Here is a 24,690-nt window from a genome sequence, read left to right as displayed (position 1 = left end):
TCCAAGCAACTGAACTGGAGACAGTGGGCACCACTGCAGTTACTATAGCCATGCTGAATGCATGCTGCAAGTCACAAGACTCATTCATGCATTTAATTGAACTTTGGCACTTAAACATAGATCTTAGCATTATGTATCGTCTTACCCTAGCTGTCTTTGTTGAATACAGGGAATGGTTAAACCTGCCTGATTGTTAGTGCTTGCCACTTGTTTCTATGAGCATCCTTGCTGTACCGACAGCGATATATTGTTGTTCCTCTTTCTTCTGACAAATGTGCTCATTGTAAGTCTCTGGATAAAAGTGTCTGCTAAATGCCCTAAATGTAAATGTTAATTTAAGTGTAACTTAACGACCAATTAACCACCGTCCCTTCACCCTCCTATCGTTGACGTTCGCCCCCACCCCTCTCCCCAACCCTTCTTCATCCTGCAAGGCCAGGAAGTACATCGTGGACGCCATGGGGGAGAAGTACACGGAGGGGGCCGTGCTGGACCTGGAGAGGATGTGGGAGGAGTCGGACGCCCGCACGCCCATGATCTGCTTCCTGTCCATGGGCTCGGACCCCACCGACTCCATCGTGGCGCTGGGCAAGCGGCAGAAGATGGAGACGCGCTGCGTGTCCATGGGTCAGGGCCAGGAGGTCCACGCCCGCAAGCTGCTGCAGCAGACCATGGTCAATGTGAGTCGGGCCTCCAGCGGGGGCAGCAAACCATGGCAGCATGTGGCTGAGGAGGTGGAGCAGGTTGCCTGGGAACCGGAAGGTTGCTAGTTCGATCCCCGCCTCCTCCTAGACGAGTGTCGAGGTGTCCCTGAGCAAGACGCCTCAACCTGACTGCTCCCTGAAGAGCTGGCTGTCGCCTTGTATGGCTGACGCCGCCGTCGGTGTGCGAGTGTGTGCATGAATGGCTGAATGTGAGGCAATGTTATAAAGCGCTGTGAGTGGCCACTGGTTAGAAAAGCGCGGAATACATTTTTTCAATGTGAATCAGCCCACCAGGGGGGCCGGGCACTGTGTGCCGCCGGGGACACCGTCACGAAAAATGGATTGGCAATCAGGATTTTTAATTTTTTAATAAATGAAAATATGTATATTTTAAAGTATGCCTAAAAGGACGGGTGTCGTGATTGTGTGCCCGCCCCCCCCCCTGTGTGGGTTTATTCTCCGGGGCTCCCCCATCAGTCTGGACACGTGACTAGGCCCCAGCCAGTGTTTGGGGACCCTGGCGGCTCTGCTGTACGAGTGTCACGACGCAACACAGTGTGAAAGCGCCTCCTCCTCCCCGCTGTTTGTTGTTCTGTTCTTTATTTATTCCCTTTGCTCGACTCGTGACTGGCGTGCCTAATCGCGGAGGACGTTCGGCCCTTCACAAAAACGTGGTAATTCCTTCAAGGTGTTTAATTAGCATGTAAATGAGGGAAAACAGAGTCTATGTTGGCCCTGCCAGTCGTTTCCCCCTCGTATCGCACCGAGCACAGCGACACAGAAAGCGGGGATATTTGTCAATTGGCTCCGGCCTCAACATAAACCCCCCCCATGTCCCCCTCTGTCCGTCCGTCTGTCTGCAGGGCGGCTGGGCGCTGCTGCAGAACTGCCACCTGGGCCTGGACTTCATGGACGAGCTGATGGACACGGTGACGGAGACGGACAGCGTGCACGACACCTTCCGCCTGTGGATGACCACCGAGGCCCACCGCCTCTTCCCCATCACCCTGCTGCAGATGGCCATCAAGTTCACCAACGAGCCGCCGCAGGGCCTGAGGGCGGGGCTCAAGAGGACCTACGGTGGTGCGTGGCGAATCGACGGGTTGTCTGTGTGTGGGTGTCTGTGTAGGTGTGCGTGTGTCTGTGTAGGTGTTTGTGTGCGTGCGTGTGTGCGCGTGTGTGTGTCTGTGTGTTGGTGTAGGCTTGGGCTTGTGTGTGTGTGTGTGTGTGTGTGTGTGTGTGTGTGTGTGTGTGTGTGTGTGTGTGTGTGTGTGTGTGTGTGTGTGTGTGTGTGTGTGTGTGTGTGTGTGTGTGTGTGTGGGGGTTTGGGCGTGCGTTTGTGTGTTGAGTGAGTGAGGGAGTGAGTGAGTGTGTGTGTGTGGCTGTGTGCGTTGAATAATGAGCTTCTAGGGTATGCAGATGGACGCGGCAGAGTTAATGTACGTGTGTGTGTGAGTGACTGAGTGAGTCGGTGGCTGTGTGGGTGAGTGTGTTCAGTGAAGAATGATCTTCCACGGTATGCAGATGTGTGTGTCTGTCCACGGAGAGAACCAGCCTACTTGAAACCCCTCACTCACACTTTCACACCGCTTCTTGCTGCATCCAAAAATAACAAAAACGCCTTAATGTTTGTCATTCTAACTTCAACCTAGAATCCCTTTAAACCTTAAATGTTACAGTGGATAGGTTTGTACCCGCAATGGTACATTAGCATAGCTCTATTAGCATAGCTCTATTGAGTGTGCAACGCTGGCACAAAACTGGGGCAGGCTGGCCTGGATGCATATTGGAGTTCTTAATGAAGTTCAAATTGTCTGCTGCGTGTGGGAGTGCACTCTTCCCATCTAATTTTGTACAGTTTAATAGGTTCCAGGCCCCAGTCAGTAACTTCTCCCTAAAAATACATTTTCCCCAGCAACCATTTCCACTCAGGGCTGTTCATAAATAGGATCATGCTGCTTAATCAAACCAATCACTGCACTTCAGGTAATCTAATCAGTGCCGATGTTAGACTCAGCGCAGCAATGATTTAATTTAGGCCCGAGTGTGACAAAGAACAGCAACGTCATTTGCCTAAGAATATCATGGAAATGACAGGAATTCGTCTTGATTTGTGATGAGCTCCGAATCAATATATATCGTGTGCAACTGCCGAGCGGTGTCATATATTGAAAGTGCTTGACACTTGGTTCTATGAATATCCTTCCTTACTGTTCCCACAGGGATTCTTCGGACAAATGTACTTATTTTATGTCTCTTTGGATAGAAACGTCTGCTATATGCCCTAAATGTTAATGTTAATGTGAATTATTCTTTCCCGAAGCTGTGGTCAAATGCCATAGCGACCAAACACACCCGAGTACCTCTAGCCCATCTACTAATCCCGGGTAGCCCTGAGGTCCCTTTCAGCTAATCCCCTGTGTAAACCCCCCCACCCAGGTATCAACCAGGACCTGCTGGACGTCAGCAACATGGTGCAGTGGAAGCCCATGCTGTACGGTGTGGCCTTCCTCCACAGCACGGTGCAGGAGAGGAGGAAGTACGGGCCGCTGGGCTGGAACATCCCCTACGAGTTCAACCAGGCCGACTTCAACGCCACCGTGCAGTTTGTCCAGAACCACCTGGACGACATCGACATCAAGAAGGTCTGTGGGAGGGCGGCGGTACCTTGGGTTTGAAGCCGTATCTGTAATGATTCACGCAATGTATTATTATAAATATTATAGCATCAAATACATGGACACAAAGAAGGTCTACGGGGAGGGAGTTTGTTGGCTTTGAAGCCTTATCGGTAATGATTTACGCAATTTATTATTTAAATATTATAGCATAAAATACATGGACACAAAGAAGGTCTACGGGGAGGGAGTTTGTTGGGTTTGAAGCCTTATCGGTAATGATTTACGCATTGTATTATTATAAATATTGTATCATAATATTGCATAAAATACATAGACAGTTAGCAACACCTGTGATTGATCATCATATTGCGCGTGATTAAAAAGGATTTATTAGGATAAATGATCAGCAGAGGCAGATCATCTTCATCATCGTCATCATCAGAAGTTTATCGCATCGAAGGAGCGAAAACTAGTTTTTAGGGAGAGCCTGGTGATTAATCTCCATCCGGCCGATCTGATCCGAGTACTGATAGTCTTTAATTGCTGCAGTTTTCATTCAACACTTAAATAACACTCAAATAAATGTTGGTATCCCTCGCCACTTAATCCAGACTTCCGAGCTACATTTTTTCTGGGCTTCATTCCAAAAATGGTCTCTGCCCCTTGGCATATGAATTTGGAGTTGTGTTTTATTTTATATATTCTGACACAAATGTATGCGCTCGATGTAACTCGATGATGGTATCCAAGTGAGGCAACACTTAGAATAAGGGTGCATTAATTATCTATTCAATTACATTAGGTAATGGAGTAATAAACGCTATTATATAGCATTAGCATAGGGGCTAGGGTTAGGTTTTTGTATTGTAGTTCAGTTCTTGTAGGTTAAAGTGACTCTGGTTAGGGTTAGCAAACTAAATAACGTCTGCATTTAAATTAATAAAAATTAATACATCAATAAAAAAAGTAACCTTAGTTAACCTGAACACCATTAGTGAACATGAAATGCCTTCAAAGTTGAAATGGTTTGAACTTTGAGCGCAGCGTCAAGGTGGCCAAACTGAGTGGTTTCGCTACGCCCAGGGTAGTATCAAAGCTAGGTGGGACTTCAGCGCTCAAGTCCACGCCAGCAGCTGTGACCCTGAAAGCTCAACATGTTACAGCCACTTTAAGGAACGAAGCGTCTGGTAGTTACACGCGGGGTAGGACGGAGAAAATCCAAATTCTTACGGACTTCCTTGAGAAGGTCACTTAAGCTTAAATCTGAATGTCACAGATGGCGCATCACATGCAAATAGCAGAATGCACAGTACCTTTCCCAGAAGTACCAAGGGCAACCATGCATTTCAATTCAGTTATTTCTGGCCTATATGTGAATGTCCGTATCCAAGATGAGATGTACTTAATGCAGGCAGGAATATGATAAATAGATAGATAGACAGACAGACATACAGTCATATAAGTACTTTATTCACCCTGGAGGGGTTATAATGCTAAAGTAATTAATAGAATAGTTTAGTTAAAAATTTGGCGAAATGTACAGAATGCACAGCATATAAAACAGCATATAAATACCAGTCGACTCTGATCCCCGCGATTGCTCCAGCCAGTTGTAAAGTGTTATTGCGATTACATCATACTGTATGTACAGTATACATATGTATGTTTGAATATACCATAGGCCCATATCATATGCAGGTAATACCTTCAGTTTGTTATATTTTGTCTATTCAGTAAGTGGAATATAATTGGTAATACTTAATAATAAGGGGACATAAATGATCCATTCAATAACGATAGATAATGCAGTAATAAACGTTATCATCTAGCATTAGCGTAGCAGCTAGGGTTTGGTGGTTGTATCATAGTTAATTTCCTGTTGGTTATAATGACTTTGGTTAGGGTTAACTAACTAAATAACGTATCCATTTAAATAATAAGAAAACAAATGCATCAACAACACAAACACCATAAACCGCTCACCCCCGACATAGGATTTGAATCACCCAGCCTCTGGCTCCTCCCCCACAGGGCGTGTCCTGGAACACGGTGCGCTACATGATCGGCGAGATCCAGTACGGCGGGCGCGTGACGGACGACTACGACAAGCGGCTGCTCAACACCTTCGCCGCCGTGTGGTTCAGCGAGAACATGTTCGGCCCCGACTTCCACTTCTACAAGGGCTACAGCATCCCCCGCTGCTCCGGCGTGGACCAGTACCTCGCCTACATCCAGGTGGGAAAACCCAAAACATCGGGAATGCCGGGAAAATGTCGTTGAAACGCGCAACACACGATTCCCAAACAGCGGGGTAACACGCAGAGGTTTTAACTGTTACGCATGCACGTGCGCACACACCTACACGCATGTTCACGATATCGCACACACACACTCACACACACACACACACACACACGCAATCACACACACACGCAATCACACACATGCACGCACACACACACGTACACACACACATGCGCAATATTGCACACACAAACACACACATGCTGGTGTTGTGTGCACTGGAGCATTGTGTGTGCGCATTGTGTACGTTCGCACACTCACATGTACACACACGCACACAGTATAGTACGCACTCACATTCGCGCACACACCCACGTACACACACATGGGCAGTATCGCACGCACTCACAGTCACACTCGCGCACACACACATACACACGTTGGTGTGGCGTGCACCGGGGCCATTGTGTTAGTTTGGTTGCTGGGTGACGCTGGCTGCAGAGTCTGACGTGCCGTTGTATAAGACACGTACAGTCTCGGCTAAGTGGGCTTCTGTAGAGCTCCTATTTGTTCACAGATTACGGTTGATTTATTAGAGTGTGCTGGGTCTATGCGTTCGTGTGTGTGTGTGTGTGTGTTTGTGTGTGTGTGTGTGTGTGTGTGTGTGTGTGTGTGTGTGTGTGTGTGTGTGTGTGTGTGTGTGTGTGTGTGTGTGTGTGTGTGTGTGTGTGTGTGTGTGTGTGTGCTCATGTCTAAGGGTGGTTGCAGTGCTAGTTTCATTACAGCCACTTTCATTATGATGGATGCTAAGAGCTGGGAGGCTCAGAACGCTCTCTCCTTCGCACCGCCCCACAAATAGAGACCGGGAAAAGACAGAAACAAAGCCACGGCCAAAAACACACACACTGACATACTCTTGTACTTTTTCACTCTCTCTGGTGAATTTGTAATTCAAATTCAATAGAAAAAAATTGCTTTATAGGCAGATAAACCTGGAAAAAAACCTTAACATTGCCAAAGCAGTATAAAAACTAAACAAAGGAAAATATAAAATATAACCATCCCCCTTTAATCTCTCGCTCTTGCTCTCGTTCTCTTTCACTCTCACTATTACTCTCTTGGTCTCCCTCTTCTGCTCTCTCTCTCTGACACACACATGTGGAAACACACACACACACACAACCTAACACAAGGGGCGGACATACAATTCTGGTGGAGAGGAGCTAATTGACCTCCAACAGGGGAGTGAAAGGGACCTTCCATCCGAACACGCTGCACTTGTCTCTGGACTCGCGCGTGTCTGTGGATTCCTCTGTCCCATCTCCTCCCTGGTAGATGGGGAGCAAAGCGGTGGACACATGAATCAGCCCAGCCCATCTCCCTTTGGATCTTCTTCATCCGGAGGCTGTCTTAACAGCGAGCTCCCATTCCTCATATTGTGGGGGCAGGGAAGAAGTATAGAATGTTTTCCTGTAGTTTCACATGACAACAATGATTTGTCATTTTGTTAGGCTGTAATTGCCGTAGCTCGAAAGCGCTGACTGCTTACTATTCGCTAGGTCAGTCAAATCAGTCCTCAGTACGGTTAGAGGCCTCTTTTGTTTTGGTTTGGTGGTACTTGTGATTATTAATATCAACGGAAGATAAATAGCGAGGAATGAAAGACATAATTGCAATAGCTCGCATCACATTCCTACGTAAATAGGTTCAACAATGTTTGTGATTTGAGAACGATTCTTGCACACATACACGCATGCAGGAACGCTCGCACGCACACGCACACATCTCCATATAAGAACCTTATTACTGTCACAATCCTGACATCTTGTCTGCTGGCTAGCTTGAAAGATGAGTTCGCGCCGGGGCCACTTAGTGCCCCAAGATCAGTAAGGGGCTGAATCGCAAACTCACTGCAATATCTCTGATAAAATCCTTTTAATACAACTGTTTCTGTTCAAATGCATTGAATGAAAATGTTGATGGATGTTTTACTCTGAAGCTAGTCTCACGAATCAGACTGCTCAAATCTGGCCATAAGTCTGCCAAAGCCGACACATGTCTGCTGCGGCAATCACGTGGCTGGAGGAGGGGAGCTGGGACCGCGTAATTGGCAAACACACAGTTCACCAGCAAGAAGGAAAGTGTCTGAAAAGGTTTAAAATTAACACTGTGTAGACGGGCCACTGTAGAAACGCACTTATTAAAAATCCCTCTGTGAAAGCTTCATCCACTCTCAAGAATGAGTTTATCCCGAGAAAGAAATCTCTGTTTCCGGCACAGGCTCTGTGGCGTCTCATCCCAGAGGTTCTGCAATAAAGCAGTAGGACTGCTGGAGCCAAGATGACTCTAAAGCTTATTAGGGTATAAAAGGGTAAAGGCTGTTTTGACCGTCGGTTAAATATATGTTCTTGCTTTAATGGAATGTTCTGTCTTTCAAACGTCTGGTCGATAGAAAACGAATTCCCCGGTCCTATTCTGTTGTCTACATTTTATTGAGACGTCAACACTGACGTGGGCAATGCTGCACTTATCGTAAATGTCTCCTTTTTCGAAGTAAGCCAAATCAAAGCTTCTGTGATAAACACTTTGTCGGCATTTCTGCTGTGACGTGAAGGACACAATGTCCACAGTGCACCTTGTTTTGCGGCATTTACCGTTAACCTCCCCTTCGAAGATGGTCACTTGATGGATCAAAGTGAGGTCATGAAGTGTGTGCCGTTGTATAAATTATCTGTCTATGTTCGACTGCTTTGTTTTAACTTGGAACACCAGGCTAATTGACACCTTCCCTAAAGTGCCCTTAAGAGAAAATGAAGCATTTCGTCATAACTCATATTTAGGCCAATTTGTGATATCTAAAGTAAACCTACTCTCCTAACGCTGCTATTAACCTATTCACTACGCCTCATTGGTTATATCCTAAGCCAATCAGAGTGCGTTTTACATTCCATTATCACTATCTGCCTAAGTCTATCTATTTGGCTAAGGCGTTTTTGCCGCTAAATACAAGATGAACCTTAAAATATGACTTAGGCAATGTTGCTATGAGGCTAACCATTTGTATCTGACTTAGATGACACCTCCAAGTAAATATTGACTGTAAAAGGTTGCTGTTTTCAACACATGTTACTGTGCCCAGTAGGCATTTCATAGATGGAGGGATGGAGGGATGAATGGATGGATGGATGGATGGATGGATGGATGGATGGATGGATGGATGGATGGATGGATGGATGGATGGATGGATGGATGGATGGATGGATGGATGGATGGAGGGATGAATGGATGGATGGATGGATGGAGGGAGGGAGGGAGGGAGGGAGGGAGGGAGGGATGGATGGATGGATGGATGGATGGATACTATAATCATCAAAGTGTAAATCTGTAAAAACTAATTTAACTCAAACACAAACACCACACAAACAAACACAAAACCCCCCTCTACTCCGGGCCAACCAGAACGTTCTCCTCTCTCCTCCGTCCCAGGGTCTGCCGGCCTACGACACCCCCGAGGTGTTTGGCCTGCACCCCAACGCCGACATCACGTACCAGAGCAAGCTGGCCAAGGACGTGCTGGACACCATCCTGAGCATCCAGCCCAAGGACAGCTCGTCAGGCGGGGGGGAGACCCGCGAGGCCGTGGTGGGCCGGCTGGCCAACGACATGCTGGAGAAGCTGCCCCCCGACTACGTCCCCTTCGAGGTGAGGCACTCCCCCCCCCCCCCCCCTGTTTGTTTGTTTGCTTTTTGGGGGAGTTTTCGTTAAAAAATGCCAATTTTAATATTTTTAAAATGGTCACGTTAATAAATGTAAAAATATTGGATTTCTTTTATTGATAAAAGGCAATTTAACCTTGCATTTCATTTCCATTGGGGCATCGATCTTATCGCCATAGTAGATGTATGTAAATGTTGGAATTTTTAGTTTAATTTGTTGGCCCTGGGGTGGAGGTGTGAGGTTCAGGGGTGTTAGGTTAATCTGAGTCGTGTGAGTCTACCCAAGTGACAGGGTGAGGAAAGGGACAGGAATACAGAGGTACAGGTGGCCGTGTGTGTGTGTGTGTGTGTGTGTGTGTGTGTGTGTGTGTGTGTGTGTGTGTGTGTGTGTGTGTGTGTGTGTGTGTGTGTGTGTGTGTGTGTGTGTCTGTGTGTCTGTGTGTGTCTGTGCGCCATCATATTGTGAGGAGGCAGAGAGCCAAAAAAAGGCTCTGGGACACAGGTCACTGGTGGTGTTGGGGCCAATTTACAGGCTTTTTATTCCTGGGCTCATGGCACCATGAGGTGAGAGCATATTGCCACATGTGTAAAGAGACAGCACCACGCAAATCACCCGCCTTGTCTGTCTGTCTGTCCGTCTGTCCGTCTGTCCGTCTGTCCGTCTGTCCGTCTGTCCGTCTGTCCGTCTGTCTGTCTGTGTCTCTCTCTCTGTGTGTCTGTCTGTGTCTCTCTCTCTATATGTCTGTCTGTGTCTCTCTCTATATGTCTGTCTGCTCTTCCATCTGTCTCTCTTTCTTTCTGTCTGTCTGCCTGTCTGTCCTTCTGGCTGTATGTCTATCTGTCTCTCTGTTCTTCTTCAGGGACGCTTTGGGAAAAGCTATCAATCTGTGTAATAGAGTGAAGGAGCTTTACATTATCAACAATGTGACATGTTTCAGTGTCTGTTGGGAGAGGCCAATGTTCATGAAACCCACTAAAGAGTGGCATCGATTATTAGAATACAGAGCATGAAAGAATCACTTACTTATACGCACAGGATAAATATAACCCAATGCATCTCAATGAACGGTCCGGGTTCAGGTCTCCATAAAGTCCTGAGTGGCTTCAAAGCAAAGGCTTCTGGAGAATAGGGCGTTGGTATACTGAGCTGATAGCTGAGTAGTGGATAATGTATTTCCAATACAGCAGTATAGTATAGATGTAAGAGTTTTGGGTTGGTTTTTATTACAGTAATGGAAGGCGTGTGAACCATGCATTTCATTTCCATCGGGGCATCAATCTAATCGCCATAGTAGATGTATCTATGGAAACCACACATTGAAGACGCCCTTAGGTCTGGAGCGTGGGCACATTTGAAATAAATGTCTTATCTGGGGAAGAATGATATAGGTACTCTTCCCAGATAACATCTCATGGATGCATACCAGAAGTCAATGAATATGAGGATGACTGCAATACTGTGTGTGTGTGTGTGTGTGTGTGTGTGTGTGTGTGTGTGTGTGTGTGTGTGTGTGTGTGTGTGTGTGTGTGTGTGTGTGTGTGTGTGTGTGTGTGTGTGTGTGTGTGCGCAAATGTTGGTATATGTCACGCCGTTGCAGATAATTTATAGCATAACAACTTTCTTTATTTTTTGACCCGATAAGAAATAATCCCCACACTGTCATGATGAGGTTTTGGGGATTTCAAAACAGTGTTTCCAAAAGAAACACTATGAACACAGTGTATCTCAATACAATGAGACTTTATACTGGAATTGCTTTTCGTTGTCGTCTTGCATACAGCAAAACATGTCCACGGATTGCCACCCCTTCCTGTTATTCTTCGGCTGTTGTTCTAGCCCTGGTTATAAATTCCGAGAAACGTCCATCAAAACCACGTGCCAACATGCCATAGTCATTGCCATAATATCAAATAAATAGCATGATTGCGTGAAAGATTAGAAATGTGATAATTGATTCATAATTGCTTTAGTATTTAATGCTAAGTTTTATCTGTGTACTACTTATAATAACAGTCATTATATATATATAGCCCCATTCCTTATGGATAAAACACAATGGTCCACTTTTTCAGTATTTTATTGAACTTCCGATTGAGAGCCAACTTTGAACAGCCCTGTAAGGGTGAGGGCCAAATTAGAAATAAAACCACTCTGAACTAATTTGTCTGCTGCTAAAGTGCCTGGTGGAGAGAAGGAAAGGGAGAGAGAGAGAGAGAGAGAGAGAGAGAGAGAGAGAGAGAGAGAGAGAGAGAGAGAGAGAGAGAGAGAGAGAGAGAGAGAGAGAGAGAGAGAGAGAGAGAGAGAGAGAGAGAGAGAGAGAGAGAGAGAGAGAACTGCTCCTAATGAGCCAGGTTCAGGTGTTTCTCATTAAGCACCTGACCCCCACCGCACCACCGCCGAATAAGGACATCACAGCTGTCAATCAAATCAGAATATATCAAAATGTAAATAAAAACAATACGTCGATAAAGACATTGTACAAATAGATCCTGCAGTAATTCCTCAGCCTGGCGAATTGGTAGAATAGAATAATCTAGAAGTGTGTCCTCAGATCCTTACTGTTCCCAGCGTTACAACCACGGCTGATGAAGCAGCTTTTAGTTTTTACGCATCAAACATCCGGAAAAAACGACCAGAACACAAGAATGTCTCCCTCAACACTTTATAATAAATCAAGGCTCCAGACTCCAAAGTCTTGTTCAAAATGTCCCTTTGAAACTCTTCACGATTGTCATTGAATAAGACGTTCTGCCTATAAAGCGCACAATAAACAGTTGTGTTCGAATGGTTTCTAAAAAAACAACTTTTCTCTTCTGGTTTTCTATTAATCTAATCTGCATCCGATCTATCGTCAGATCCATCGTCCGATCCATCGTCTGATCTGTCGTCCGATCTTTCTTCCGATCTGTCGTCCGATCAGGTGCGGGAGCGTCTCCAGAAGATGGGGCCCTTCCAGCCCATGAACATCTTCCTGCGGCAGGAGGTGGACCGCATGCAGCGGGTCATCGTGCTAGTCCGCAACACGCTCACCGACCTCAAGCTGGCCATCGACGGCACCATCATCATGAGCCAGAACCTGAGGGACGCGCTGGACTGCATGTACGACGCCCGCATCCCTGCCCGTTGGAAGAAGGTCAGCAAAGAAATATAGGAATTCTTATTGCTAGATAAATATATCTTTTTCAGATTGGCGATGGAGAGTTTTAGAAGAAGAAGGAAAACACGCTAACTCGCTTCCAGCAGGGAACCAAACGCGCATTCATGGCTGCTGCTTGGTGCCTCCCCAAGCTATTAATGAAAAATCTTGTCCCTGACACGCACACACACACTTGCACGCATGCACAGACACACACACAAATACACACAAGGCCGCCGTGAATATGCTCCTATTCCCGTAAATGTGTTTTGCTATTATCAGATTTAGTCATTTTTGGTACCATTCCATCTAACAAATGACAAATCATGTACTGTGTCGCTGTGTTTGGGCATCGGACAAGCATCATCCGTCTCCCACTTATGTTCTGTCTCGCTGGCTGGCGCGCTGCTCTTCGTTTGTTTGTGAATTTTAACAGATTTTGACATTGCAGCGCGGAATTCCATCAATAGTTCACAAAACCCATTTCCATGATAGATGGAAACAAATTTCTGTCACTTTGGTTTATATAAAAAAATAAAATAAGGGGAAATAATGGGGAAATGTCAAAGTCAAGAGTAGGCAAATTCTACCACTGGAAATGTACTGTAACATCATTATCTATTTGCATAATCTCTCAAAACACCTTTAATCAGTCCCTCGACATTCTGGAAAATTTCTCCCCTGTAACAAACATGTTTTTAACAACGATTAGAATAACTTGAGAGAAGAGGGAAGAAAATCCAGCCTGGCCTGAATTCTGGGCCTTATGTGTCCCCTTACTTTTACTGTACAAACTCTTCCTTTCCTGTCTCTTGTTTGGCTGTCTCCTTTCCCTTTATGGTCTCTCCATGGCCCTGGAGTGAATTCTGGGCCTTATGTGTTCCCTTACTTTCACTTTACAAACTCTTCCACTCCTGTACCTTGTCCTGCTCTCTCCTTCGTGGCCTCTTCACCGCCCTCATCGTTCAAGCGTTTCCTACCTCTCACTTGTTTTCGCTTTCCTTTCCTCCTACATCGTGCCTCGTTCTCTTTGTGTGTTGATTGTTGTGCGCTTGCGTGCGTTTCCCTTCTCCCAGGCGTCGTGGGTCTCCAGCACCCTGGGCTTCTGGTTCACAGAGCTGCTGGAGCGCAACCGTCAGTTCCAGGCGTGGCTGTTTGAGGGACGGCCGCTCTGCTTCTGGATGACGGGCTTCTTCAACCCGCAGGGCTTCCTGACGGCCATGAGACAGGTACGCATCTGGTGCCGCCGCCGCCCCAGCGGAGGGGGGGAGGGGGTGGAGGGAGGGGGTGGAGGGAGGGGGAGGGAGCCAGATGGGCACGCATATGGGCAGGCACACGCACACAAACACATATGGAACCACTAACACACACACAAACACCCAGACCCAGGAAATGCTTGTGGACCGATATTTGGACCGAACAGACACAAATATGGTCAAACACACACACGCACGCCCACACACACACACAAACAGACACACAAACATGGACCCACATGAAATAGAGATATGGACATGCCAAAACAAAATGGACACACCCACTATTAACATAATGCACACACATACGCCCACACACACACACACACGCCCACATACACACACAGACGCGCACTCACACACACACACACACACACACACACACACACACACACACACACACACACACACATACACACACACACTCACACTCACACACACTCAACCGCCACTATGGATAAAAGCACACCCACACAATTTCAGTCCAACTTATAATGCACCGCCGCTACCTTTGTTGCTTGTACTTGTCTGAATAATGCATTGGAGAAGGGGTGAAATGCTGTTGTGTTATATATATATATATATATATATATATATGTACATTCATATTTGTGAATTATACATGCTCACTGTTTTAAATCCTGCCGAGGAAGCCAAGGCCTCCGAATGGTAAACAGCGGGGGGTCCATCTATTATCTACAGGGAACTTTAATTGTATAAATCATCTCCACAGTGGTCCCACTTGTGTAGTGGTATCCAGGAGGTCCCTTAGCAGACACCTTTCTCCAGCCTACGCTGACTTAAACAGACATATAGAGCAGGCAGGGGAGGGGGGGTGTGCATGTGGGTGCGGTCATCTTGCTCAATGACGCCCGCTGGTAGAGTGAGTGGAAATTGCGTTGTGCTTAAAATAGTAGCATTTTTTTGTAGGCATAGCTAGGTAAATGGACTGCATTTATACAGCGCTTATCTATCCAGGGGCCACTCAAAGCGCTTTACAATATTGCCTGACATTCACCCATTCATGCACATATTCACGCATCGCAAGCGGTGTCGGCCATGCAGGGCGACAGCCAGCCCGTCAGGAGCAGTCAGGGTGAGGCGTCTTGCTCAGGGGACACCTCGACGTTCAGCTAGGAGGAGCCGGGGATCGAACTAGCAACCTTGCCAACCAGCCGACCCGCACTACCTCCTGAGCCACACGCCGCCCAGATGCTGTTATATGACGTCGGGTCATCAAACGAGCCGGGAGTCCCGCCCTCCCTAATCACGCTCCCTTCCACCTCCCCCCCCCCCACCCACCACAGGAGATCACCCGGGCCAATAAGGGCTGGGCTCTGGACCGCATGGTGCTCTGCAACGAGGTGACGCGCTGGATGAGGGAGGACGTGGCGCAGCCCCCCTCCCAGGGGGTCTACGTGTACGGGCTGCACCTGGAGGGGGCGGGCTGGGACCGGCGAGGCTGCCGGCTGGTCGACTCCAAGCCCAAGGTCCTCTTCGAGCCCATGCCAGTGGTGCGCATGTACGCCGAGAACAACGGTGAGTCTGAGGTCGAGTGGTCGCGGGACGCTGGAGTAGGACTTCTACAGGTGGATGGGGGTGGGGGGGGGGGCGGGGGGGGGGGGTGAAGGTGCCAAGAACGGCAAGGGCGGAGTCCCACCTTGTTTCCGGTTGCGTGATGTATTGTGATATGTACGGTTTGCGTTAGATGACGCTTGAACTTGTGTGTCTCCATGCTTTGACTTGTTATTTGCTGGTTACCGGTGAACTGTTGATGTGACACACACCTGTGTGTCACACACCTGTGTGTCACATCAATTTCACACCTCTTCTTGGATCTGAGTTGAGGGGGCGGTTAGATTAGACTCAGCAACCCTGCCCCAAAAAGTAGAAAATCTGATCAGTTCTCATTTAAACATGCCTGTGCTAGAAAAGGACTTCTGATTACTGGCCCCTTTGGCCGGTAAGTGAACTGCAGCCTGCTTGTAGTTCACTTTTGACAGTTTGACAGTTTTGACAGTTACATTGTTGACAGCGGTGTCAACCATGCAAGGTAGCAGCCAGCTCGTCGAGCAGCTAGGTGTTTTGCTCAGGGCCAACTCGACACTCACAATTTCTTTCTTTAAAGAACAGACATTCTTCCTTTATCCACTTTCCCCCTTTTCCCTGCTGTTTTACACAATGGAGAGTGGGGGAATTGCTCATTTTGTAAGTTCCATTGCAACCTGAACATTTTAAGCAATTTACGCATTAAAAACTCCTGCACACAATTGTCAATACATCTCATGCATTCTCGTAGCGGTCATCATCTCTTGGTGTGTGATGGAACAACCCAGGAGTGAATATAAACCTCTCTTTGTATTTCCTCTTGTTCTCTCTGAGACACATTGTGCTCTATACTTGTTTCTTCTCATCTTGACGTTCGCACTGCCATTTAAATGTCAAGTGGAAATGGATTGCTATTTATTTAGTCTGGGAACAGATCTACGGGCAGATGGTAAACATTAGTTCTTGAGAGTACTGGAGCACTAGACTCCACCAACGGCAAGGATGGAACCGCACTCTGAAGCCGTCATCACCTGTCACCCCACGGCCCTCCACACACAAACACACACACATACACACATACACTCCTAACACCTCCCGCTCTCGACACGCACGCACACACACACACACACATATCACCCCCTAGAGCAAAGACTGCCTGGAGATGATTTAACAACACCAAGACATGCCTTGGTGTGTACACGCATGCACGCACGCATGCACACACACACACACACACACACACACACACACACACACACACACACACACACACACACACACACACACACACACACACACACACACACACACACAGAGCGTCGGCTGTGCTTGTGTGTGTGTACGTGTGCACTCGACCCCAACTATCCGTTCCCTGCTTGCCTTTCAGGCGTGAATGTGTTGTGATCTTTTTCCACCCAAGCGATTGTGGACTATTCTTGGTTCCGTTGTTGGCGCAGGTCTTTTCTTATCGTGAATCGGTTGGGGATTTACAAAGGACGAGAATCTTCGGCGCTAGCACGCTGTGTGTCTCTGTATGTGTGTGTGTGTGTGTGTGTGTATGGCCCCGGCTTGCTCTTCATTCCGGAGGGATGTTACAAGTGGGTTGGAGGGCCCAGCCACTCCACCAGTCCCATTAGCAGGCCATCAGAGGGGGACGCACCTGACAGGCGGCCTCCCTCGAGAGCGTATTCAGCGACAGGCCCCGCTGAATCCACGGCTGGCGTTAAGGAGGGAATTGTTGTCGTCGAGATGGGACACCGATTCGAGTGTCACAATGCATCCTCCTTGTTTTGTGTTTTTACATTTGGATGCAAGGCGGAGAGATGCTGGCTTCTGCCATGAGATCGCTCTTTATGTGCTACAGTGACATGCAGTGCAAATCAATCGATGTTTGGTTTCATGCCGCTAGCTCTCAGGGCATTATGTGTCGTTAGTGGGCGTCAAATATGCCGTAATAATTATTCTGTCGGAGTACAACAATTATGCTCTCTGTATTGTTAGGTTTTTATTGTCTATAGGCCCATCTGTGTGTGCGATTTATATTGAATGTTGTCCTTTGTTCTTATTGTTCGCTAACCACCTACTTTAAATCGTCCATGAGGGACAAATCCAATATTACAATTTGTGCGTATGAATAACTTTATATAACAGCCAGACATTGTTTTTTTAACCATTTTATAAGCTGCTGGTTGTTTTCATATTTGGGTTTTACCATTGTACTATTCTCAAATCCATTTAAGCCTAGTAATTTATTCAGATGGGTGCAAATCCCACAAACGAGTACGGATGAAATGCCATAGGACTTAGTGTGTTTCTCTATGGCCTCCTCGGTAAAGTAAGGACTCACAGAGTATGTTCCCCTGTGCGTCGCAGGCGTCAAGGACACACGGCTATACTCCTGCCCGGTCTACAAGAAGCCTCTACGCATGGACACCAACTACATCGCGGCCGTGGACCTGAAGACCTCTCTGGCTCCAGAGTACTGGATCCTGCGTGGTGTGGCGCTACTCTGCGACGTCACGTAATTTATGTGGTTGGTCGTGGGAAGGGTTACATGTTGCTGCTGGCTAATGAAGTATTTTTATGAGTTATCGTTTTTTTTTGTTGTTGCAGTTTATTTAAAAGAAAGTGTTGTGGAACCGTTTTGCTCATTAACCAGGATTTTTCTATGTGTTTCAAGTGTTTTGAGGTTCTTTTTAACGTTTTACTGCATTTCGGACGACCAAAGTGCTGTCATCATATCTAATCGACTTTAATGCATTGAAGATGGAATATGATGATATTCATTTATACCTTAAGTATATTCAATCTGGGCTTTTAGCTGGGTGTAATTAATTCCTCCTCATGCTCATGCTTTACTTTGTTTGACAGAGCTGGGCAATTTGGGCAGAAATAATGATCATGATTATTTTTGATAAATATTTTGATAACAATTTCCAGCAATTATTTTAATCATGGAAAAGAACATTGAGTAAAATGGCACAAAAATAACTAATTATTTTTCAAAGAAAGTTTTATTCAGCTCCCAGTGCTGAAGTCGTAAGCTGTTGAAGGAAACCATATGAGGAAATGAACTGGCACTGGTCTCTTTCATAGAATGTAATGTCTAAATGGTCGTCATTTAACAATGTACAACGATACGATGTTTGGAATGGTGTTGGTGTTTAGGTTTGCTTAGCTCCAGAAGTGCAATTTACAGCTGGAAACTAATTGTAATTATCATTTTGTAAAGATCCCTTTGGAAAAAGTATCTTTATTTAGGTATTGACTAAAAAATAGTAAACAGCATATTCTGGATAACTATGTTCGATTTCTACAACTGAGCATTGGGATTTGTAGATTAGCCATTAAATTCAGAAAGCAATACATTATTTGTCTCATGTGAGCTGTGATTGTTTGATATAACTTGCGGAATATATATTTATAACAAATACAGACTTTGAAAAAGATGCCTGCACGAAGTGGGAGAATAAAACCCATTGAAATACATATAAATTGTATTTATTGTTTTTCTTAACAAAAGAACAAACTGGAAAAAAAAAACTATTCTAAACAACAACATCGTCGAAAAAACATCAAAACACTTTTTTGATAGTATTTTCTTTTGTACAAAATCACACGACAGAAGACACTGCAAAACTACCCTGTACAGAGGCCTGGGAATAAGGCTGGGGGGGGGGGGGGGGAATCTGAAATCCTCTTTGTTCTTTTGAAGTGAAAGGAGAGACAATATACGCAAGAGTTTGAGTATTATCAAAACCAAAAGCGAGATCTTTCTTCTATCGGGTGCCGCTTGAACTAGGACGTATATTATCTTAAGTTTTGTTCTGATACCTCAGAACAGGACAGTGTTTTTTCTCAATCAATGTTTATCTCTGTATGTTATGCTGGTCGATCTTTAAATACATCCATTGTTTGTGTGCGTTGAACGAAACAGGTGGCGTATGTACACTACGATCCCATCCCTCGCTCTCTCGCCTATATCCAGATGTATCCGATATACACAGCAGTACTCATGCACTATGTAATTCAGGAATCACCTAACTGCACTGTCTCTATAATGACAAAGCGAGAGTTATGGTTGGACGATGACACAATGACCACGCAGTCGCTTCGACTGTTTTGGTTCTGTGTCGGGTTTACGTTGGGTTTATGTTAACCGGCCAATCACAGCCCTTGCTGCTGCGTCGCCTCGAGACAAAGATTGCGCACGCAGGCCCTAACAGTGGACGCAAAGGAGCGTTTGCAAGGACGTAATGGGTCCCCTTGCGTTGCGTCAACGTCCAATCATAACTCGACCTTAACTCGAGTGACTTCACCAAGTCGGGAGGGAACCGGAACGTAAAAATAGCAAAGCTACGCGAACACAGGAACAAGCTGACCACACCACGCAGAACCACACCCCTACGGTGGGGCGACCCTCCTGGGGAATTGGGGTGTTGGTGTGGGGGGGGGGGGGAGGAGGAAGGCAAAGCTGAGAATGAATGCAAGCTGCTACCGTTGCATGGCTACTTTGAAAGGTTGCATCAGTTCTTTGTGACCGTCCATTAAAGTTTTTATCGGCCGCGTCGAATTTCCAACCGAAATACACATTCACCAGAGCATGTCCTGATCAAGACGCCCTTCTGCCACAGCACTCTTTTAGTAATATATTTATTCGAATGGTTGGATTTAATTGTGTTTGATCCCTGCTACTTTGATTGGACGTTGATTCCGTCCGATGTTGAGCGACCTTGATAGGTAGGATATTTGGAATGATCAACATCGGTGTGCAGTCGTATATCGGTCTTCCATCTTGTTGTATACTCGTTTGAGTCCAGTCCTTCCTTTTAGCTTGTCTTCCTGCTGTACACAGTACACCTACACTTCTATGCATGACAAAATAACAACTACAGCGGTGTCATTGGCGTCCATACGTTGGGCTCCATGTATTGTTCCGACGATGGATGTTTATTAAGATAATTTTTTTTCAGTTCTACCTTTAAAAGTCAAACGTTTGTCGCTGAACAAAAAAAAGTAGTCAAGGTCCTTCTGCGTAGCGTCCGCTGTCCTCGCCGTTTCCCATTGGCCGTGAAAAAAAAGCGGTACCCCCGAAAAATAAAAAGTGAATAAATAACTGAATAGTTTTGTGTCGAAACCGAGTCAATCTTTCCTGGTCGGCGTCTCAAGGCATGACGTTCCCCTGGGAGAGCGAGCGAGTCATCTCCGTGTGGACGAAGTAGGTCTTGAGCTCGCCTTTGCCCTTGACGTTGATGATGCCGCGACAGGAGCACATGTAGCCCAGCGTGAGAAGGATACGGCTGGTCTCCTCGGTCACCTGGAGCGGAGAGAGGGAGAGGGAGAGGGAGAGGGAGAGAGAGGACATGGCTCGTTAGCTTGATTAGCTCCCAGTGCAGGTCACAGTACGACGCCTTCATTGGGAAGGGAACCAAAACCTTTGCAGAAAATCGGATTGCTTCAAGAAGAAAACAATGAAATCCGTCTACAGAGGGCTGCTGGACACAAAACCTTATTAGGAACTCGCTAGTTTACCGACACACCGAGCACTATGGAGTACTTGGGAGTGTGACACGGAAATAACAACTCCATGTTTGATCTTGGAGACCAGGCCTGGAGGAGGAGGTGTTTTTGGTAGTTTCATGCGTGTGTGTGTGTTTGTTGGTCGAGCGTTCAATTGATGCCCGCCAGAGTGACAGCAGCTCACCTGTATCTTCCCCAGGACTCCGGTGCTGTCCATTCGGCTGGCCACGTTCACTGTGTTCCCCCAGATATCGTACTGCGGTTTCTGGGCTCCAATCACCCCCGCGATGACCGGGCCGTGGTTGATACCTGGACAGCAGGACACAAGCAACAATAAGACCCTAGTAACAAACAGAGTATATGCTGGATGTGTCACACGTCCAGGATTATATCTTGCCGAGGACACTCGTTGGATATATATACCGGAGATTGCCGATCAATCGAATGTGCTGTGACGCAAAGCCACACACGCTGAACTGGGTGCGTTGCTAATCTATGAATATCTCTTGACGAGAACACACGCACGTAAGTGTGCAAACCCAAGAGTGAGCGAGCACACGCGCGCACACGCACACACAAACACACACACACACACACACACACACACACACACACACACACACACACAGTATGTAGTCAAGGAAACAAGGTAGTTTTGGCATTCAACAAGCGAATAGAACATCATGCCCACTGGAACAAATACAAAAAGACGCCATACAGGACGCCATTGTCCGGCGTTGAAGTACAGCAAGTGAATGTATTGGGCTCCTGCGTCTGAGAAGCTGCTTTTGTACATTTGTCAGTGAGCATGCTACTGTGTGCTTAGCATCTGCTCGCCCTCCTTGCTGACCTACATTCTGATAAGCCCTTTTTTTGACGAGCGCCATTGACACGATTCGATGGCAGACTTGCAGACGCACAGATGTTACTTATTCGTCTTTGAATTAAACACAAGAAGGATATGGCCGAAAGGCAAAGTCCTGAAATTGAATGTGGTTTAATAAAATGCCCTATTTGAGTCAAACTATGGCCCCGGAGGGAAAGGCTTTCTTCAGGAAGAGGCCACTGCCCAGAGCAGGTCTAGTTACAACAGTGCTTTATATCGCTGGTGTTTTACTACACAGTGTGAAAAAAATAGCCAAGAACTATCAAAGCGAAAATATAAAACAACTAGACTGCGCTAAAGTGGACAAGAAAATACTAAATTACACGATTCTTTGTTTCCGTCACAGCTAGCATAGCCAGCAGGTGTCCTCTTTTACTCGTTTGGCTCAAACTACAGAGCGCTGTAAACCGACCCCACAAACACAAACACACACACACACACACACACACACACACACACACACACACACACACACACACACACACACACACACACACACACACACACACACACACACACACACACACACACACACAGGGGATTTGTGCTCTGATCCAGGGAGACGCATTAGGCTCATCAGGCTGCGGGAAGAAGGACACAGCGGGGCGATAACTGCGGGCACGTGCACCAGTACGCACACACACACTGCTGAGTTAATAGCCTGCCCCCCGCTGAGTTCCACCCTCAGAGGTTGGAGAGGGAGTGAAGTGTCACCAGAGCCCAGGTAGCACACACCATTTGCCCCCGCTTCCTGATCCTCTTCCTCTCAATCTCTCTACCCCCCTCTCTCTCTCCTTCTCCTTCCTCTATCCAACGCTCCTCCTCTCTCTCCCCTCTCGCTCTCCCTCGCTCTCCCTCTCTCTCTACCTTCCTCTCTCCAACCTTCGTCTCCCCTCTCTCTCTCTCTCTCTCTCTCTCCTCCCTCTCTCTCTCCTCCCCTCCCTCTCTCCTGCTGTTGGAAGGAGGGTTGTAATGTGTCCAATGAATGAATGAGCTGGTGTGCGTGATGTTCGCCTCCAACCCGGACTTCAAGGAGTTCTACGCCGAGTCTGACGTCAACAAGGAGGGCTTGGCGTGCCTGAGGCTCCTGAACGTGTTTTACTACACAGTGTCATACAAAAATCGCCAAGAACTATCAAAGCGAAAATATAAAACAACAAGACTGCGCTAAAGTGGACAAGAAAATAAATTACACGATTCTTTGTTTCCGTCACAGCTAGCCTAGCCAGCAGGTGTCCTTTCTTATTCGTTTGGCTCAAACTACAGAGCGCTGTAAACCAACCCCACACACACACACACACACACAGACACAGACACAGACACACACACACGCACGCACGCGCACACGCACACGCACACACACACACACACACAGGGGATTTGCGCTCTGATCCAGGGAGACGCATTAGGCTCATCAGGCTGCGGGAAGAAGGACACAGCGGGGCGATAACTGCGCGCACGTGCACCTGTACGCACACACACACTGCTGAGTTAATAGCCTGCCCCCCGCTGAGTTCCACCCTCAGAGGTTGGAGAGGGAGTGAAGTGTCACCAGAGCACAGGTAGCACACACCATTTGCCCCCTCTTTCTTATTCTCTTCCTCTCAATCTCTGTACCTCCCTCTCTCTCTCCTTCCCCTTCCTCTCTCACACTTCTCCTCCACCTTCCTCTCTCTCCATCTCCCTCTCCTTCCCCTTCCTCTCTCACACTTCTCCACCTCCCTCTCTCTCCACCTCTCTCTCTCTCTCCTTCTCCTTCCTCTATCCAACACTCCTCCTCTCTCTCCCCTCTCGCTCTCCCTCCACCTCCCTCTCTCTCTCCTCCAACTTTCTCTCTCCAGCACTCCTCCTCCACCCTTCGTCTCCCCCCTCTCTCGCTCTCTCCTCCCTCCCTCTCTCCTCCAGCTCCCCCCCTCTCTCTCCTCCTGTTGGAAGGAGGGTTGTAATGTGTCAAATGAATGAATCAGCCACAAACTCTCTTCCTGCCTGTGATTATTGTAATTTACGTCAAGGAAATGTCGATGTTGTGTTCCTCAAACTGTTTACCTTGCAATGGTGTTTCGCCGAGGGGACACAGTGTCTACTGAGGCAGGTTATCAGAACAGAGAGACGTTCGCATGCTCCTCCCCCTACAGCTTTGTTCATTTCTCCATGATAATCGATGGTGTGACTCACCGACTCTGAGTTTGAAGTCATTGAAGGAATGCCGGTTGATCACGTCGAGTTTTCCCACCAACGCGAAGGCAAACTCAAGCATGGTCCCGATGTGCATGTACTGTCGGTCGTGCTCCTGGAGACACACAGAAACACACGTGTAGGCGGACTGGTGTCACACACACACACACACACACACACTAATGGAATGTAAAACATTATGTGAGTTAAGAGTCTGTTTGTCTGTATGTAGGTCCGTCTGTCTGTGGTGTTCAGAGTTCACCTGGACTCTGCATAGCAACCTCCCAACCCCCCCTCTAACGCACTGATTGCATATAGTACGTCCTTGCACTTAGCATTGTGTAGCATCTTATCCTACCTATATTTTTTGTGTACGTTGAAGGGGTCCACCTAGCAATTCTTAGTTCCTGGCACTTCTATGAACATCGTTACTGTACCGAGATCAATATATTGCACTTTTCTAAGTCGCTTTGTAAAAAAGCGTCCGCTAAATGTAAATGTCAAGATAAATGTTAATCTGCCCAGCATTGTGTAGTTTGAGCCCAAGGAAAAGAATAAAAAGATACCTGCTGAGTGAGCTAGTTCTCAGAAAGCAGGGCCAGTTGAGAGAATTGGAACAAAGCTGTCTGTAAACAGAGACTAACTACTTAGGGAACATTTTGCCGCCCACTGTTTTTTTCACAGGTTTTTTGTTAAAGTATTATCTTTTTTTCTGATAGTCCTTTACTTTTTACCGTCAAGCTGTTTTAATGAATCAATGTCCTAGAAAACACTACAGTTAGAAGATTGGCCCTTGGTAATTGCTAGTTCCTGATTAATGCAATCAAATCAGGAGGAAATAGCCTAATACACATTTGATATTAGGACTTGTACAATATTTCCT

The 24,690-nt window shown here is 46.7% G+C and overlaps 2 protein-coding genes across 2 annotated transcripts in view; one reads left to right on the top strand and one right to left on the bottom strand.

Moving 5' to 3' along the window:
• The window catches only part of dnah5 (dynein, axonemal, heavy chain 5), a 144,043-nt gene extending 125,365 nt beyond the window's left edge, over positions 1–18,678 (top strand). Inside the window, exons 80-88 of the mRNA XM_056601475.1 lie at positions 435–680; positions 1,568–1,787; positions 3,144–3,349; positions 5,357–5,560; positions 9,056–9,271; positions 12,207–12,419; positions 13,499–13,651; positions 14,986–15,217; positions 17,600–18,678. Coding sequence (XP_056457450.1) covers positions 435–680; positions 1,568–1,787; positions 3,144–3,349; positions 5,357–5,560; positions 9,056–9,271; positions 12,207–12,419; positions 13,499–13,651; positions 14,986–15,217; positions 17,600–17,751 — 1,842 coding nt within the window. The 3' untranslated portion in view covers positions 17,752–18,678. The remainder of the gene's footprint in view (positions 1–434; positions 681–1,567; positions 1,788–3,143; positions 3,350–5,356; positions 5,561–9,055; positions 9,272–12,206; positions 12,420–13,498; positions 13,652–14,985; positions 15,218–17,599) is intronic.
• A 1,712-nt stretch (positions 18,679–20,390) lies between these two features.
• The window catches only part of adcy2a (adenylate cyclase 2a), a 58,072-nt gene continuing 53,772 nt past the window's right edge, over positions 20,391–24,690 (bottom strand). Inside the window, exons 24-26 of the mRNA XM_056601478.1 lie at positions 23,808–23,919; positions 20,931–21,055; positions 20,391–20,543 (exon numbers count right to left, since the gene is read on the bottom strand). Of these exons, the coding sequence (XP_056457453.1) occupies positions 20,391–20,543; positions 20,931–21,055; positions 23,808–23,919 (390 nt within the window). The remainder of the gene's footprint in view (positions 20,544–20,930; positions 21,056–23,807; positions 23,920–24,690) is intronic.

Source organism: Gadus chalcogrammus, chromosome 11, assembly GCF_026213295.1.
Source record: "Gadus chalcogrammus isolate NIFS_2021 chromosome 11, NIFS_Gcha_1.0, whole genome shotgun sequence".
In the NCBI taxonomy this organism is placed as follows: domain Eukaryota; kingdom Metazoa; phylum Chordata; class Actinopteri; order Gadiformes; family Gadidae; genus Gadus; species Gadus chalcogrammus.
This window is presented reverse-complemented; position numbering and strand designations above follow the sequence as displayed.